General features: G+C 46.0%; 1 protein-coding gene across 1 annotated transcript in view; it reads right to left on the bottom strand.

The window, feature by feature from the left end:
• The window catches only part of ESPN (espin), a 185,066-nt gene that overhangs the window by 127,929 nt on the left and 37,514 nt on the right, over positions 1-19,623 (bottom strand). Inside the window, exons 3-4 of the mRNA XM_066607334.1 lie at positions 12,558-12,744; positions 8,869-9,051 (exon numbers count right to left, since the gene is read on the bottom strand). Coding sequence (XP_066463431.1) covers positions 8,869-9,051; positions 12,558-12,744 — 370 coding nt within the window. The remainder of the gene's footprint in view (positions 1-8,868; positions 9,052-12,557; positions 12,745-19,623) is intronic.

The following is a 19,623-nucleotide window of genomic DNA, read 5'->3' as shown; positions in this document are numbered from 1 at the left end:
TACTCGTTCGAGTATTAGGGTGTTCGAGATGCTCGTTACTCGAGACGAGCACCACGCGATGTTCGAGTTACATTCACTTTCATCTCTGAGACATTTGCGCTCTTTTCTGGCCAATAGAAAGACATGGAAGGCAGTACAACTTCCTCCTGTGACGTTCCAGCCCTATACCACCCCCCTGCAGTGAGTGGCTTGGGAGATCAGGTGACACCCGAGTATTAAAATCTGCCCCGCCCGCGGCTCGCCACAGATGCATTCTGACATAGATAAGGGAAAGTGCTGCTGATGCTGCTGCTATAGGGAGAGCGATAGGTGTTATTTTAGGCTTCAAGAACCCCAACGGTCCTTCTTAGGGCCACATCTGACCGTGTGCAGTACTGTTGCTTTTGGCAGTGTTGCACAATTATTTTTTTTTGTATATCGGGCGTGCAGACCATTGCGTCCTCAGTCTGCAGTCATTATACAGAGTATATGGGCAGTACTGGTGAGGCAGGGACAGTGGGAAAGGTGAAATAGATATACTGTCTATATAGGCAGTGGGCTTTTTCAAAAAAATTGGGGAAAAATACTATATTTGGGCTGCCTGTGACCGTCTTCAGTGTACTGCGTGTCTGCTAAGGGTAGTAGTCCTAATTAATACGCAGCTAAGCGTTACAGCAGGCTTGCGCAAAATTGTTTCCTGGCTCTGCTGTCTCCGTTACATCACCGCCGTCATAGCGCCAGAGGGAAACAGTATACATAATATACGCTGCATACAGTATCTGTCTGGTGTTTCAGCTCACCATTTAAGAAAATTGAAGCAAATACTTAAGGCCTACCACTGCCCTTTGGCCACTTGACTGCTTCTGCGCTGTGAATTCCACTAGCTCAGTCATACGCACCTACGTTTCAGTACAGGCGTGCACAAAATTGTTTCCTGGCTCTGCTGTGTGTTCCGTAAGCGAAGTCAGCCTCCAACCACAGGCCAATAAGCGGCACATTTAATTACAGCGCTCTGTTTCTGCTCTACTCGTAATACACCATGCTGAGGGGTAGGGGTAGGCCTAGAGGACGTGGACGCGGGCGAGGACGCGGAGGCCCAAGTCAGGGTGTGGGCAAAGGCCGAGCTCCTGATCCAGGTGTATCGCAGCCGACTGCTGCGGGATTAGGAGAGAGGCACGTTTCTGGTGTCCCCACATTCATCTCACAATTAATGGGTCCACGTGGTAGACCTTTATTAGAAAATGAGCAGTGTGAGCAGGTCCTGTCGTGGATGGCAGAAAGTGCATCCAGCAATCTATCGACCACCCAGACTTCTACGCCGTCCACTGCTGCAACTCTGAATCCTCTGGCTGCTGCTCCTCCTTCCTCCCAGCCTCCTCACTCCATTACAATGACACATTCTGAGGAGCAGGCAGACTCCCAGGAACTGTTCCCGGGCCCCTGCCCAGAATGGCTAGCAATGGTTCCTCTCCCACTGGAGGAGTTTGTCGTGACCGATGCCCAACCTTTGGAAAGTTCCCGGGGTCCGGGGGATGAGGCTGGGGACTTCCGGCAACTGTCTCAAGAGCTTTCAGTGGGTGAGGAGGACGATGACGATGAGACACAGTTGTCTATCACTCAGGTAGTAGTAATTGCAGTAAGTCCGAGGGAGGAGCGCACAGAGGATTCGGAGGAAGAGCAGCTGGACGATGAGGTGACTGACCCCACCTGGTTTGCTAAGCCTACTGAGGACAGGTCTTCAGAGGGGGAGGCAAGTGCAGCAGCAGGGCAGGTTGGAAGAGGCAGTGCGGTGGCCAGGGGTAGAGGCAGGGCCAGACCGAATAATCCACCAACTGTTTCCCAAAGCGCCCCCTCACACCATGCCACCCTGCAGAGGCCGAGGTGCTCAAAGGTCTGGCAGTTTTTCACTGAGAGTGCAGACGACCGACGAACTGTGGTGTGCAAGGTTTGTCGCGCAAAGATCAGCCGTGGAGCCACCACCACCAGCATGCGCAGACATATGATGGCCAAGCACCCCACAAGGTGCCCCAACCTGCCACTGAGATCCAACCCCCCTCTCAGGACACAGGCACTACCGTCTCCCGGCCTGCACCCACACCCTCACCTCCGCTGTCCTCGCCCCCATCCACCAATGTCTCTCAGTGCAGCATCCAGCCGTTGCTAGCGCAACTGTTTGAGCGCAAGCGCAAGTACGCCGCCACGCACCCGCACGCTAAAGCGTTAAACGTGCACATAGCCAAATTGATCAGCCTGGAGATGCTGCCGTATAGGCCTGTGGAAACGGAGGCTTTCAAAAACATGATGGCGGCGGCGGCCCCGCGCTACTCGGTTCCCAGTCGCCACTACTTTTCCCAATGTGCCATCCCAGCCCTGCATGACCACGTCTCCCGCAACATTGTACGCGCCCTCACCAACGCGGTTACTGCCAAGGTCCACTTAACAACGGACACGTGGACAAGCACAGGCGGGCAGGGCCACTATATCTCCCTGACGGCACATTGGGTGAATTTAGTGGAGGCTGGGACCGAGTCAGAGCCTGGGACCGCTCACGTCCTACCCACCCCCAGAATTGCGGGCCCCAGCTCGGTACTGGTATCTGCGGAAGTGTATGCTTCCTCCACTAAACCACCCTCCTCCTCCTCCTCCTCCTACGCAACCCCTGTCTCGCAATCAAGATGTGTCAGCAGCAGCACGTCGCCAGCATTCGGTGTCGCGCGGCGTGGCAGCACAGCGGTGGGCAAGCGTCAGCAGGCCGTGCTGAAACTACTCAGCTTAGGAGAGAAGAGGCACATGGCCCACGAACTGCTGCAGGGTCTGACAGAGCAGACCGACCGCTGGCTTTCGCCGCTGAGCCTCCAACCGGGCATAGTCGTGTGTGACAACGGCCGTAACCTGGTGGCGGTTCTGCAGCTCGGCAGCCTCACGCACGTGCCATGCCTGGTCCACGTCTTTAATTTGGTGGTTCAGCGCTTTCTGAAAAGCTACCCACACTTGTCAGACCTGCACAGAAAGGTGCGCCGGCTCAGCGCACATTTCCGCAGGTCCAAGACGGACACTGCCACCCTGCGGACCCTGCAACATCGGTTTAATCTGCCAGTGCACCGACTGCTGTGCAACGTGCCCACACGGTGGAACTCTACGCTCCACATGTTGGCCAGGCTCTATGAGCAGCATAGAGCTATAGTGGAATACCAACTCCAACATGGGCGGCGTAGTGGGAGTCAGCCTCCTCAATTCTTTACAGAAGAGTGGGCCTGGTTGGCAGACATCTGCCAGGTCCTTGGAAACTTTGAGGAGTCTACCCAGATGGTGAGCGGCGATGCTGCAATCATTAGTGTCACCATTCCTCTGCTATGCCTCTTGAGAAGTTCCCTGCAAAGCATAAAGGCAGACGCTTTGCGTTCGGAAACGGAGGCGGGGGAAGACAGTATGTCGCTGGATAGTCAGAGCACCCTCATGTCTATATCTCAGCGCGTTGAGGAGAAGGAGGAGGAGGGGGAGGAGCATCAGGAGGAGGGGGAAGAGACAGCTTGGCCCACTGCTGAGGGTACCCATGCTGCTTGCCTGTCATCCTTTCAGCGTGTATGGCCTGAGGAGGAGGAGGATCCTGCAAGTGATCTTCCTAGTGAGGACAGCCATGTGTTGCATACAGGTACCCTGGCACACATGGCTGACTTCATGTTAGGATACCTTTCTTGTGACCCTCGCCTTTACACGCAATCTGGCCACTACGGATTACTGGGTGTACACACTGCTCGACCCACGGTATAAGGAGAACCTTTCCACTCTCATACCCGAAGAGGAAAGGGGTTCGAGAGTGATGCTATACCACAGGACCCTGGCGGACAAACTGATGGTAAAATTCCCATCTGACAGCGCTAGTGGCAGAAGGCGCAGTTCCGAGGGCCAGGTAGCAGGGGAGGCGCGGAGATCAGGCAGCATGTACAGCACAGGCAGGGGAACACTCTCCAAGGCCTTTGACAGCTTTATGGCTCCCCAGCAAGACTGTGTCACCGCTCCCCAGTCAAGGCTGAGTCGGCGGGAGCACTGTAAAAGGATGGTGAGGGAGTACGTAGCCGATCGCACGACCGTCCTCCGTGACGCCTCTGCCCCCTACAACTACTGGGTGTCGAAGCTGGACACGTGGCCTGAACTCGCGCTCTATGCCCTGGAGATGCTTGCTTGTCCTACGGCTAGCGTCTTGTCAGAGAGGGTGTTTAGTGCGGCTGGGGGAATCATCACGGATAAGCAAACCCGCCTGTCAACTGACAGTGCCGACAGGCTTACACTCATAAACATGAACAAAGCCTGGATTTCCCAAAACTTCTTTTCTCCACCAGCGGACAGCAGCGGTACCTAAACAATACGTAGGCGGCACCCGCGGATGGAAGCATCGTTCTCTATCACCATCAAAAACGGGGACCTTTTTGCTTCATCAATCTGTGTATTATATTCATCCTCCTGCTCCTCCTCCTGAAACCTCACGTAATCACGCCGAACGGGCAATTTTTCTTAGGCCCACAAGGCTCAGTCATATTACTTTAGTAAACAATGTTTATACGTTTCAATTCTCATTAAAGCGTTGAAACTTGCACCTGAACCAATTTTTATTTTAACTGGGCTGCCTACAGGCCTAGTAACAAATTAAGCCACATTAACCAAAGCGATTAATGGGTTTCACCTGCCCTCTTGGTTGGGCATGGGCAATTTTTCTGAGGTACATTAGTACTGTTGGTACACCAATTTTTGGGGGCCCTCGCCTACAGTGTAATCATAGTAATTTTTATGGGCTTCGCCTGCACTCATGGTACAGCAAGGTGTGTGGGGTTGGCCTACATTTTTGCTACATAAATGTAACTGGGGCCTTGTCTATACTGCAACTACTGAAATTTGAAAGAGACTGTTATCTCCCTAAACTGCTGCAACGGGAATGTTACTGTGGCCTGTCTTGACTGCTACTACTACTCAAATGGAACTAATACTGTGCTCCCCCTATACTGCTGCTTCGGAATTGTTACTGGGGCCTGTCTGGACTGCTACTACTACTGAAATAGAACTAATACTGTGCTCCCCCTATAATGCTGCTAGTGATATGTTACTGGGGCCTGTCCCTAATGCTACCGCTGAAATGTTACTAATTCTGGGCTGTACCTATACCGCTGCTAATGCTATGTCACTGGGGTGTGGAAACGGAGGCTTCACAAAGACATGATGGTGGCGAGGCCATTTCCCACCAATGCGGTTACTGTTAAGGTGCATATAACCACGGACACATGGAGAGGACACGTAGTGCCTCAAAAACATCCCCCTCCTCCTCCAACAATGAAAACATTCTTGGCAAATACCTTTGCATTGGTCCGTCTGGTGGCAGTCCAAGGATTTCACCTTTACCGACACAACAAGAGAGCCCCCCCCACCATCCCCCCGCCACGGCCCACTTAATCCTGGCCACATTCCGAAAACCAACTAAATAAAACCTTGCTACTAGGTCCGCAGTCGCCACCACATTCACACCAACGCGGTTACTGTTAAGGTACATATTACCACTCTGACTGGGGCATGCACTGTGGGCCGAAGCACACCTGTATTGTATGTGACGTTAGCTCTGCTGAGCAGGGCACTGCAATGGGATACATTTATGTACCGCCGATGGGTTCCAGGGAGCCACCCATGCTGTGGGTCCACAGGGACTTCACATTAGGGATTTGTACCTGCCAGAGTCTATGTATTAAAAACCCCGGTCAGACTGGGGCATGCAGTGTGGGCCGAAGACCACCTGCATTTAATCGGACGTTACCTCAGCTGTGATGGGCAATGCAATGGGATATATTAATGTACCGCCGGTGGCTTCCTGGGACCCACCCATGCTGTCGGTCCACACAGAGTTGTAACTGCATGTGTCCACTTCTAAAGAACCCCAGTCTGACTGGGGCATGCAGTGTAGGCCGAAGCCCACCTGCATTAAACCTGACGTTACCTCAGCTGTGCTGGGCACTGCAATGGGATTTATTTATGTACCGCCGGTGGGTTCCAGGGAGCCACCCATGCTGTGGGTCCACAGGGACTTCACAATAGGGAGTTGTACCTGCCTGTGTCTACTTATAAAAAACCCCAGTGTGACTGGGGCATGCAGTGTGGGCCGAAGCCCACCTGCATTTAATCTGACGTTAGCTCTGCTGTCCAGGGCACTGCAATGGGATACATTTATGTACAGCCGGTGGGTTCCAGGGAGCCACCCATGCTGTGGGTGCACACGGAAGTCCCATTGCGGAGTTGTACCTGCCTGTGACTATTTATAAAAAACCCCGGTCTGACTGGGGCATGCAGACACCTTGACAGAATGAATAGTGTGTGGCACATGGTTTCCCCATTGCTATGCCCACGTGTGCAGCTCCTGATGGAGGTGGCACAGGATTGGATTTCTCATTGCTTCTGTACAGCATTGTGGGCTATCGCCCTGCCCCTTTTAAAGAGGGTCGCTGCCTGGCCGTGCCAACCCTCTGCAGTGTGTGCCTGCGGTTCCTCCTCATGGCAGACGCACTTATAAATAGACATGAGGGTGGCGTGGCTATGAGGCCAGCGTGTGGCATGAGTGCAGCTGAAGGCTGCGCAGGGACACTTTGGTGTGCGCTGTGGACACTGGGTCATGCGGGGGGGGGGGGGGGGTTGGGTAGCATGTAACCCAGGAGAAGTGGCAGCGGACTGTCATGCAGGCAGTGATTGTGCTTTGTTGGAGGTAGTGTGGTGCTTAGCTAAGATATGCCTTGCTAATGAGGGTTTTTCAGAAGTAAAAATTGTTGGGAGGGGCCCACTCTTGCCACTATTGTGGCTTAATAATGGGACCTGGGAACTTGAGATGCAGCCCAACATGTAGCCCCTCGCCTGCCCGATCCGTTTCTGTGTCGTTCCCATCACTTTCTTGAATTTCCCAGATTTTCACAAATGAAAACCTTAGCGAGCATCGGCGATATACAAAAATGCTCGGGTCGCCCATTGACTTCAATGGGGTTCGTTACTCGAAACGAACCCTCAAGCATCGCGAAAAGTTCGTCTCGAGTAACGAGCACCCAAGCATTTTGGTGCTCGCTCATCTCTAATTCTTGTACATAGGAGGCAGTATTATAGTAGTTATATTCTTGTATATAGGAGGCAATATTATAGTAGATATATTCTTGTACATAGGAGGCAGTATTATAGTAGATATATTCTTGTACATAGGAGGCAATATTATTGCAGGTATATTCTTGTACATAGGAGGCAGTATTATAGTTATTATATTCTTGTACATAGGGGCAGTATTATAGTAGATATATTCTTGTACATAGGGGGCAGGATTATAGTAGTTATATTCTTGTACATAGAGGGCAGTATTATAGTATTTATATTCTTGTACATAGGGGCAGTATTATAGTAGTTATATTCTTGTACATAGGAGGCAGTATTATAGTAGATCTATTCTTCTACATAGGGGCAGTATTATAGTAGTTATATACTTGCACATAGGGGGCAGTATTATAGTAGTTATATTCTTGTACATAGGGGGCAGTAATACAGTAGTTATATTCTTGTACATAGAAGGCAGTATTATAGTAGTTATATTCTTGTACATAGGAGACAGTATTATAGTAGATATATTCTTGTACATAGGAGGCAGTATTATAGTAGTTATATTCTTGTACATAGGGGGCAGTATTATAGTAGTTATATTCTTGTACATAGGGGGCAGTATTATAGTAGTTATATTCTTGTACATAGGGGCAGTATTATACCAGTTATATTCTTGTACATAGGAGACAGTATTATAGTAGTTATATACCTGTACATAGGGGACAGTATTGTAGTAGTTATATTCTTGTACATAGAGGGCAGTATCATAGTAGTTATATTCTTGTACATAGGAGGCAGTATTATAGTAGTTATATTCTTGTACATAGGGGCAGTATTATAGCAGTTATATTCCTGTACATAGGAGACAGTATTATAGTAGATATATTCTTGTACATAGGAGGCAGTATTATAGTAGTTATATTCTTGTACATAGGGGGCAGTATTATAGTAGTTATATTCTTGTACATAGGGGGCAGTATTATAGTAGTTATATTCTTGTACATAGGGGCAGTATTATACCAGTTATATTCTTGTACATAGGAGACAGTATTATAGTAGTTATATTCTTGTACATAGGGGCAGTATTATAGCAGTTATATTCCTGTACATAGGGGCAGTATTATAGTAGATATATTCTTGTACATAGGAGGCAGTATTATAGTAGTTATATTCTTGTACATAGGGGGCAGTATTATAGTAGTTATATTCTTGTACATAGAGGGCAGTATTATAGTATTTATATTCTTGTACATAGGAGGCAGTATTATAGTAGTTATATTCTTGTACATAGGAGCAGTATTATAGTAGATATATTCTTGTACGTAGAGGGCAGTATTATAGTAGTTATATTCTTGTACATAGGGGCAGTATTATAGTAGTTATATTCTTGTACATAGGGGGCAGTATGCTAGTAGTTATCTTCTTGTACATAGGAGGCAGTATTATAGTAGTTATATTCTTGTACATAGGAGGCAGTATTATAGTAGTTATATTCATGTACATACTGGGTGGTACTAAAGTAGTTATAGTCTTGTACATAGGTGACAGTATTATATTAGTTATATTCTTGTACATAGGGGGCCAGTATTATAGTAGTTATATTCTTGTTCATTGGGGGCAGTATTATAGCAGTTATATTCTTGTACATAGGGGCAGTATTAAAGTAACTATATTCTTGTTCATAGGGGGCAGTATTATAGTAACTATATTCTTGTACATAGGAGGCAGTAATATAGTAGTTATATATTTGTACACAGAGAGCAAATGAACAAAAGAAGACACCTCAAGTTCTCCGTTCTCAGCAGCATCGTGTAGAGGGGTCCCTCCAAAGTTATCAGTGCTAATATCCCCTCCATGGAGAAGAAGCCAGCTTAAAACCTTGGCATGACCTCTACTGGCAGCAAAGTGCATGGCAGTTGCTCCGTCCGCATCTCGCTCGGAAAGACTTATATCTGTAAAACTCATCTGTAAGTTGCAAAAGAAAGAAGCATGGTGAATAACATCTGAGAATAGGGACACACCTCTAATTTTCACAATGATGAACTCTTTAGTGGACCTAGGGGTGGTTCATGGCAAAATAGGCACAATTCATGGAAATAATGCAGGATATTCCACCCATTAACTGCCAATGGCATATAGGCCTAACTTCCACCTCCATATGATTACTAAACTAGTCGTAGTTGAATGGTTGAGGGTTAATACTAAAGGGACTGCGATTGACCCTCATTATTGTAGGCATTGGATGCTTGTACATATAAGCCCACACCTATAGTCCTATACACCTATAGAAATTTAGCAACATTTCTTAGTTTTCTTGATTGGCCAGTGCTGTTTGAACATCTTACAACAATGTTTATATAGCTTTACACAGGATGACCATCAATCACAAAAGCATTTGACAGCTGCCCCATTGACTATTGCTCCGGTGCTATCACACAGAAGAGATAGTTATTTAGTGAATGGAGAGTAGTGTTCCAGAGATCTCTTCCAGCCTTCACCTCCATTCATTGTGAACAGGCAGTTGTTTAAAGCTGAACGACTGCCTGTTTACACAGGCCAATAGTCATTTGGTTTTTAGGTCAGCTAAAAACCAAGCAACTATGACAAGTGAGTAATTCCTCGCTCAGTGCACTGTCGGTGTCCACATGTACATGGGATGACTATCATCCAAAATCATTGTTTCCATTGATTATTTGGGCGATAATCGCCCTGTGTAAAAATACCTTTATTTGGGCAATGAGTAAATGCAATGCTATTCATGATATACTGGTCAGTGCTGTATATTTAAAGGAAATTTGTCACCTTATTATACATTTACGACATCCTGAGGTATGCAATGATACCTTTATTTTGTAGCATTGTGGCTCCAATTTCGAAATATTGCCCAAGAAATTGTTTGCGTGCTGTATGCTAATAACCGGTTGGCCTTCTGTTGGCCTTCCACCTCTACCAAGGGTCCAGATTCTCTCCCTGCATATTAAACTAAAACATGACTCTTTCCTTACTGAGTGATGTCACCAGCTCTGCCCACTGGACACATCATGTGTTCCATCATCATTCCGTCCTTAGAGGGAGTCAGAGCGCATGCGCCCCATAGCTCAGTGTGGCACAAGCATTTTGAAGGGGGGTCACACACTGGAGGTGTTTTTTAATTGAAAAGACGGAGGGAGAGCCCGGACCACTGTCAGAGTTGGACCGCCCATCTGACAGATCACAGTTTATTAGCATACGGTGTGAAAACAATTTTTTGGGCGATATTTTGGGATGGGAGACAGATTTAAACAAGATAAAAGGTGCCACTGTATTCCTCAAGACGTCCCACATGTAAAAACATATTGCCTTTTATGTAAAGTGACAGACTTCTTTTTAAAGCAATGCTCCCAGCAAAACTGAGGCGTATGGCACAGGGATTCAAAGCCCCCCCAAAAGAATTTCTAAATCAGGCCATAATCTAGATACACTATGTTGATAAAGTATTGGGACACCTACCAATCCTGTGCTGTCAGGTGAAGGGGATATGCAAATCAGATGTGCGAGCATTAGGTATAAAGAAGAGTACCACACAGATGTATCCCAGTACAGAAACTATCAGAATGCCACCAGGTGTAGAGTTCACAGATTTTCAACAGGGTATGGTGGTGGGATGTCACCTGAGCAAGCAATCAGTATGGGACATCGCAGCACTTTTGGACCTTCAGAAGTCCACTGTTGGCAATGTTATTTGGAAATAAAACACATCTGGGGTGCATGCAGTGCAGCCACGTTCAGGGAGACCTTTAAACTGACAGAAGGTGGACAGTGAGGCCCTATACAAGCTGTGATTAGAGATGAGCGAGCGTACTCGGAAAAGCACTACTCGCTCGAGTAATTTGCTTTATCCGAGTATCGCTGTGCTCGGGTCTGAAGATTCGGGTGCCGCTGCGGCTGACAGGTGAGTCGCAGCGGGGAGCAGGGGAGAGCGGGAGGGAGAGAGGGAGAGAAAGATCTCCCCTCCGTTTCTCCCCGCTCTCCCCTGCAGCTCCCCGCTCTGTGTCGGCACCCGAATCTTCAGGGACGAGCACAGCGATACTCGGATAAAGCACATTACTCGAGCGAGTAGTGCTTTTCCGAGTACGCTCGCTCATCTCTAGCTGTGATGGCATCACGCATATCATCTGCATGAAACTTTCGCTCAGGGGGTCTCATATGCCATTAGGAGCAGAAACTGCAATTGAAGGGTTATTATGGACAAGCGGCTGCACACAAGCCCAACATCCCAGCAGTGAATGCACAGAGGCACCTATGATGGTGCTTGGAGAATCATTCTTGGACTGTAAATGAGTGGAAACAAGTGTTGTGGACAGCCAAATTACAGTACACCATCTTCTGATCGGATGGCCACACTTGGGTCTTGCGGTTGCCTGGAGAGCAGTTTCTACTCAACTGTATCATCCCAACAGTGAAGCCTGGAGGAAGTTCTGTTATGGTGTTGGGGGGGTTTCTACTAGAAAGACTAGGTTATAGTAAACTCCACCCTCAACGCCAATGGGTACAGAGACTTTCTGGGCAACGTCACATTACCTACTATACAGCAATATTTTGAGACAGCTCCGTGTCTCTATCAACATCACCTAGCCCCATGTGATACAGCATGCAGTGTTAAGGATTGGTATGAGGAGTAGAATGTCTGAAAACTTCATTGCCAGTCCAAAGTCCAGATCCAAAGTCTCAATCCCCTCAAGCATCTTTGGGATAAACTAGAATGCTGTATACGTGCACTCCCATCATTTCCCATATGACACTTTCCTCAATGAATTGAGGCAAATCTTCAACACATCTATGGGACTTTGGTGGAAAGCATGCCTAGGGGAGTTACTGCAGTCATTGAGGCCAAAAGATGGTCCAACACCATATTGCAAAATGTGAATAAAATTGAATAGAATCACCTTCTATGGGTGTTCCAATACTTTTGTCAACATAGTGTGTAACACAGCTTTTCAGTTAATGATAATAATGTTTATTTATATAGTACCAACATACCGTGTTTCCCCGAAAATAAGACTGTGTCTTATATTAATTTTTGTTCAAAAAGGTTTAACTTTTTTACATGTATAGCTGCCTGGAAACTATTTAAATTGACTTTTTTAATTAACTGTTAGCAGGGCTTAATTTTGGAGTAGGGCTTATATTTCAAGCATCCTCAGAAAGCCTGAAAAATCATTTTGCATCTTCAAAAATTCTGGAAAATCATGCTATGTCTTATTTTCAGGGTATGTCTTCTTTTCAGGGAAACAGGGTATTACACGGCACGTGGCAATTAGTTTTGCTCAGTTCCTTTATTGGGTAGGTCCAGCTTTGCAACTATTTTTTTTTACTGCCAAACTCTACTGTCTCCTACAGAACATTAAAAGCAGAAACCTTTATACTAAAAAGAAAAAGATAAAATACCAGATACATTTCACGTGTTAAGAATCTAGAAACGTAACACTTACCAACCAAACAATAACTGTACTGTGACCCATCTGTGCCGCTGCGTGTAATGGGGTCATCCCATCTAAGGCCCTTATATGAGGGTTGGCCCCACAGCCTTTGACCAAATACTGAATGACTTCCAAATGTCCTTCTTGACAGGCTAAGTAGAGGGGTGTGGCACCATTCCTTGTCTGAGAATTTATAGCACTAGGAAACAATAGTGAGAATAAACACAATTTAAAACAAAACCGATTTTAAAGATATTAGAAATTCAAAGATAATGAAGACTGTCCACTTTTGCAACCATCTTTTCATTGTCTGATTACATCTAAAGTGAAAAAAGAAAGAAGTTTGCAATAAGTATTCATTAAGATGGTTGCATCAATATTGACTTTTATTACCTTTCTACAGTCTAAACAACAGGGAACTTGCAGCTGAGACCCCTAACAATCTGCAGAACGGGTGTCCTGTATCCCCTCCTCTGTAACTGCAGGCTCACTGCACCCACTGACAGTGACATCAGATTGAATGAAGCGCTCCATTCATTTCATTGGGGCTGACACAACATACTGAGTACAAGCGCTCAACTATCTGCGGTGGTCTCATTAAAAATGAATGGAGCAATGCTGCGCATTCGCTACTGCCACTTCATTCAATCTCCCTCTCACTGCGTGAGGTGCAGTGACCCTGCAGTGAGGAGGAGGGTCGACACGGGACCCCTGTTTTCAGGATCAGTGGGGGTCTCAGCTGTGAGATTCCCACCTATCAGAGACTTTTATCACCTATCCTTTGGAGGTCAATCTTGGAACAACCTCTTTAAAAATTCCCTACCGCTTTGTTTCTAGAGCGCCTGTGCCAGCTACTGTATGTGTCTCCATAGTAACAGACACTATGTAGAATAATTCTGCACTTGGGACATATTTTAAAATTGCTTCATGTTTTATTTTATATGTATTGAGAAAGTAAAAAATGTTGGTCGTGAAAGTATATATAGCTTTTAACACTGGATGAAGAAGTAACTTGGGGCAGACGGTTTCTGGAAATTTTTAGTGCGTTCCTTCATGGATCAGGGTGAGACTTAAAAATGCCCTTCAAATGAGCTTTAAAATGTTGGAAAGCATGGCTGACTGCTGTTGTTTCAGTAGTTGAGACTCCTGTTATCACCAAGGGAAGCTGTGTGCAGTCCCTACTGCAGGAGACATGTGGTATTACATGTTGCACATTCAGATGACTGGAAAATTGTGTAATACTGTATATCGATATAATGAATCTTCCATTATGGCGAATGGAGGGACTATCGAGCACAAGACAATTCTCTATGATGAAGCCCTAATCAGCATGACTCTTCCTACTTGGATAATCCCTTAACATCTGTTATACCATTTTGACACTGTTATAGGCTGCCAATGGCCATTACAAATTACATTACATATTGCCATTCAAATGATCAAAGAACATAGATCATATGTCCTTGTCTGTATCTGTTGTCAAAATCAAACTGGATCACATGTAAGACAAATACAGCTGGGAAAAGGAGTCCATAGTTGAAATCCTAAAAAACCCTTGAATCTTAAATTTACATAGAGTTCAAGACGATCCAGTGCAGCCTATTATCCTGCAATGTTGATCCGAGGAAGGCAAAACCCCTTGAGGTACAGAAGAAGCCAATTATCCAAATTTAAGGGGAGAAAAATTCCTTCCAGACTCCAAATCTGGCAATCAGAATAATCCTTGGACCAACGACCCTTCTGAAATAATCAGTGACTATAACATGCAATACTTCTGCACTCAAGACAGGCATCCAGGCCCCTCTTGTACTCTTTAAGTTGAAAAATAAAATGCCAATTCAAAATGAATTAGGCCTAAAGTTCGTTTAGAAGATGATCACACACAAAGAGACAATATACTACTTTACTCATAGTGCAATTATGCTTCTTTCCACTAGATGGTGCTGGTTTACACTACACTGTCACACTGCAGTAGTGCAAGTCCCACAATAAACCAATTATACACACATTTTATCACATTAGTCCGGTCAGTTGCCATTTACCAAACTCCCTTTAAATGATTGGAAAGACTAAGGGGAAGGCAGGATGTATTGTATAAAAGTATCCATAGGACATGCTTGACAGGAACTTGGACACAATAACATGTATATTCCAGTATTTGGAAACTATGTAAAGTTAAAAATATACATAGGGGTATTCCAGGATCTTGTTAATTTTTTTTTATTGATGACCGATGGGTCATCAATAGATGATTGGTAGGGACCCACCACTCATATCCCCGTTCCCGCTGTCACTGTTGCTATTGTCAGCGCAGGAAGCAGAAAGCACTGACCATAATGCTGCAACCCAGGTTAATACTGCAGGTATAGTCCCCACTGAATTCAATGGGAGCTGCACTACAATGCAGTGATGACCTTTTGGTCATAAAAAAACAAGAAGTTACCCAAGTCCTGGAAAAATTATGAACAGGAGAGTCAGCATACATTTCCACTACCCAGTACCACTAACCACTGAGTTACGTCTATTGACGAGGCATCGCCACCGTGCTCTTAGAAAGTGATCAGTACTTGTTTTAGGTAGTATCCAATGGATACTGGCGATCACAGGCCCGGGACCGCTCACCGCAGTCGCTGGTGACATCTCCTGTCTCCTTCTTACCTTCATTAGCCTGGAGGCAGGAAATTTTAAATGTCCCACGCCGATCTGGTCTTCTGCGCAGCCTCCACCTTTTTCCTTTGGCGCACATGCGCAGTAGACGGCAGAGGGTTTGTTTTGGACCAGATCATCACGAAACACTGTGGAGGATGGGGGTGAGTAGTTTCAGCCCCCTTCCTGGATGCGATCTGTGAGGGGAGCTAAAAGTCCTCTTTTTTTTAGCTTTTTATGGGGGGGGGGGGATGCTTCCCGCGGCCGGGAAAGATAGCCTTTCAAAGAGGCACAATTCTTAAATCTGTCTAGAAACCTCACTTTACTCAAACCCACCTCTTTTTATAAAGATTTTTCAAAAGTGGAGTAAAAGGAAGAACATCTATTCTTTTTAATGCAAATCGATTAAAATATGTCTGACTTGATGTACATAAAAGGCCTCCTATTCACGAGCGTGTCGGTAAAACACTGTGGATCTGCCAGCTTTGTTGGCAGAGACCACATATGGGCAACATGTGTACTGCGCATGCCTGCAAATATTACAGTGACTTTTTAAAAAATACCCATGCTCTGTTTCATAGTGGGGTTGCGTTTAAAATTGCTGCCCGTACGCAATGTATTACGTATGGACAGCTTTTACATATGTTGCCCATACAAAAGTATAGGGCTCATGCTGCGTGGTACACCGAGGAATAGAGCATGCTGCCATCTATTTCTCACACGCAGGGTCTACACGGTCATGTGCATGAATCAGTGAAAGTCTTTCGACTTGCATTGACTCCATTCATGGCACAGTACGCGGCCGTGCGTTGCACACATAATGCGCGGTGAAAAAACGCCTGTGGACAAGTGCCCAAAAAGACACAAGACCAGTATTAAGTGTACCCCAAAGTCTATTAGAAAGTTTCAGAACCTTTCATTATTAAAGGGGTTTTCCAAGTTGTAGAATGTCTGTACTACCAGCTCCCCATACTCTTAACATAACAAATAAGCATATTCTGCACCAGTGCTTGGTCCTCTGCACCTGTGTCTGTTTGTAAGTTGCAGTCACTGGCATAAGTATAGGTGATGCAGGGGATGCGGTTGCACCCGGGCCCAAGAGCCTTAGGGGGCCCATAAGGCCTCTCTTCTCCATATAGGGAGCTCAGTACTATGAATAAAACATTATAGTTAAGGGCCCTTTTACAGGTTTTGCATTGGGGCCCAGGAGCTTCAAGTTACACCTCTGGCTGCAGTCCTGCCTGGTGTACCAGACTTCACAGGCTGCAGCAGCCAATAACAGAGCTCAGAGATCAAGGTGGGTATATGCCCATTTGTTATATTAGAGTATGAGGAGCTGCTTGTACAGACATTGTTCAATTTGGAAAAACACTTTAAGCTTTACCTACAACCCTTTGAACAGACATTTTCTCATTAACCCCCCCCCTCCCCCCCCCCCCCCCCCCCCCCCCCGCGCCTCGTAAACCCACGTAAACACTGGGAGAACATACAAGCTCCAAGCAGATGTTGTCTCTGGTGGGATTCGAAAGGACGAAGTGCTAACCAGTGAGGGAGCATGCTGCCGTAGTCTTGCAACGACAAATTCTGCCAAGGCGTACCTAACTAAAAACTGGAGACATGGAGTATTGACATTGGAGCTGGTGTTGGGCAGATTAGGGTGTTTTCACATCTGCGCTTGGGGATTCCATTTTCCTGCAGTAAAGGGGAATCCCCATGGCCAACTATAATGGGGTCCACCCGCTTTTCGTCCAGCTGGCCGACTTTTGGACAGAAGAAAAAGCACTGCATGCAGTGCTTTTTTCTCCTAGGATTTTCAGCCGCATGAAGCTCCGACTAGAGGTTCAAACGCAAATGTGAAACCACCCTTATATAATACTATTTGCAGAGACAGAATTAAGGCAGCAAAAAAAAAACTGCAGAGATAACTTGCCGTGATACTTTTTTCTGTTGAAATAATAGAAACCATGACAGTTATTGGATTCCGTTAGGCGCAGTGGGTTTACGTCATTTTATGGATCCGACATGCTGTTTTTTCCTTCTTCTCTTCCATGACGGAACAAGAAGAACAGAAATTTTAATCTGAAATGTGACCCAGTCTAAATTGTCTAATAACATATGAAGACAACACGGAATGCTTAGTCTATGCAGGAAATATTAACGTTAGTATTATATAATTAGATACGATAGTGGAATTTCTTGGAGATAAGTTAGCAGAGATAGTTAACAGAAATGTCCTCATACAGTGCCAAAGATGCTCCTTTAGGGCTCCCACCCACTAGCGTTTTTTTCTCCACTGCGCTGCGAGAGTAAGTGAAAACTCTCGCAGAGCAGTGCGAGAAAATCGCTGCGATATTGCTGTGACAGTCTTTTCAATGGGGCCAGCGGCAGCAGCACTAGCCCCATTGAAAAGATATGGAGAATGCCGCAGACTTCTGCCACAGCTGTGACAGCTGTGACAGCTGTGGCAGAAGTCAGCGGCATGCTATCCCATGGCCGATCCCATTGAAAGCAGTGGTTTCTGACAAGCCCCGCAGAATGATTATCGGAGAAGGGCTTGAAATATAAGCCCTTCCCCGATAATCATAAAAAAGTGGTTAAAAAAATAATTAAAAAGTTACTCACCTCTCCTGCTGTCAGCCGCGCCCTCCTCCGGCTGGCTCCCCGGCACTGCTACTGAGCTCTTTTAGCAGACGGGGATTTAAAAATCCCCACCTCCTAAAAGGGCTGTGCGGATTGGCTGAGGGCTCAGCCAATAGCAGCTAGTACTTAGCTATTGGCTGAGCGCTCAGCCAATGGCAGATAGCTCTTAGCTATTCATTCATGAATAGCAATATCTTAGCTATTTATGAATGAATAGCTAAGAGCTATCTGTCATTGGCTGAGCGCTCAGCCAATAGCTAAGCAGTAGCTGCTATTGGCTGAGCCCTCAGCAAATCTGCACAGCCCTTTCAGTAGGCGGGGATTTTTAAATCCCTGTCTTCTGGAAGAGCTCAGTAGCAGTGCCAGGGAGCCAGCCACAGGACGCGGCTGACAGTAGGAGAGGTGAGTAACTTTTAAATTATTTTTTTAACCCCTTTTTTATGATTATCGGAGAAGGGCTTATATTTCAAGCCCTTCTCCGATAATCATTCTGCGAGGCTTATCAGAAACCACTGCTTTCAATGGGATTGGCATTGAAAGCAACGGGATAGCATGCCGCTGACTTCTGCCACAGCTGTGACAGAAGTAATAGCTGTGGCAGAAGTCAGCGGCATTCTCCATGTCTTTTCAATGGGGCTAGCGCTGCTGCCGCTGGCCCATTGAAAAGACTGGCGATGTCGCAGCGATATCCCAGCGATTTTGGGATATCTGCCTGCGTTTTTCTCGCACTGCAATGCGAGACTTTAACTTTAGAATCGTATCGCAGTGGAGAAAAAAACGCCAGTGGGTGGGAGCCCTTACAGTGTAGGGATACTCCCATACAATTCTAGAGATGCCCCATAGAGTCCAAGAGCTGAGTATGTTGTCATAGACTTCTGGAGATACTGCATTACAGTACAAGAGATGTCCCAATTATATATATTGGAATGCATGCTAATCGCAGACAAACAGCCAGAACAGAATGGGACAGTGTGCATGAGAAATACATTGCTTTAATCCTAAAGTGCCCGGTACTCCTGTAATCGCCCTCCATGTACATGAATGGAGCTATGGCTTGTATGGGACTGTGCTGGTGACATTGCTAGGTGCAGGCACATTGTGGCTGATATCACTTTAGGACCACATCCGACTATTTACAATGTAATTATCACTTTCATATTCATGTAGAAATCCAGATTCTGATTTACTACAACAAATTCCCAGCTGACTGATCCAGATAAAGACTATCTTGAGTTGTCACACTGCACAGCCCCACATATAGATAGAATAGCAGCGTTGATTAATTGCCAGCTATTCATGGATATCAATGCAAGCAGACAGTTCTGGTCAGGTTGTGTATCCTACTGATAGAGAGAATTTATCATCATCTAATTGGTAAACCTATAAATATTACCTGTATGGCCAGATAAATGTATGAGTAATTGTGCAGCTTCAATGGAGAGTAGTAGAGCCACATTCTTCCCAGTAATCAATGTTTTCCATTCATGGAACCCAGATAAGAATGCAGACCAGTGCTTGTGTGCACAGTGTCAGTAAGTCCCCATGCATAAGGCAAAGTCACAAGCATGGAGCTTGTACGGTAGTGAATGAAGTCCCTATGGCTCTGCATTATTGACCTGCAGAAACTCTGAACCAAGTGTAAGGGACAGCGCTCCAGCTTAAAAAAACCATAGAGGTATAGCCAAATATATGTATTTTTGTTTTTTATACAAAGAAGAAAAAGTGACATCAGTGTGTGCTGCTGGATGCCTCCTCCCCCTGCTCTTGTGGAACCTAAGAAGACATGTCAGGG

Source organism: Eleutherodactylus coqui, chromosome 6 (genome assembly GCF_035609145.1).
Source record: "Eleutherodactylus coqui strain aEleCoq1 chromosome 6, aEleCoq1.hap1, whole genome shotgun sequence".
NCBI classification, from domain to species: Eukaryota; Metazoa; Chordata; class Amphibia; order Anura; family Eleutherodactylidae; genus Eleutherodactylus; species Eleutherodactylus coqui.
This window is presented reverse-complemented; position numbering and strand designations above follow the sequence as displayed.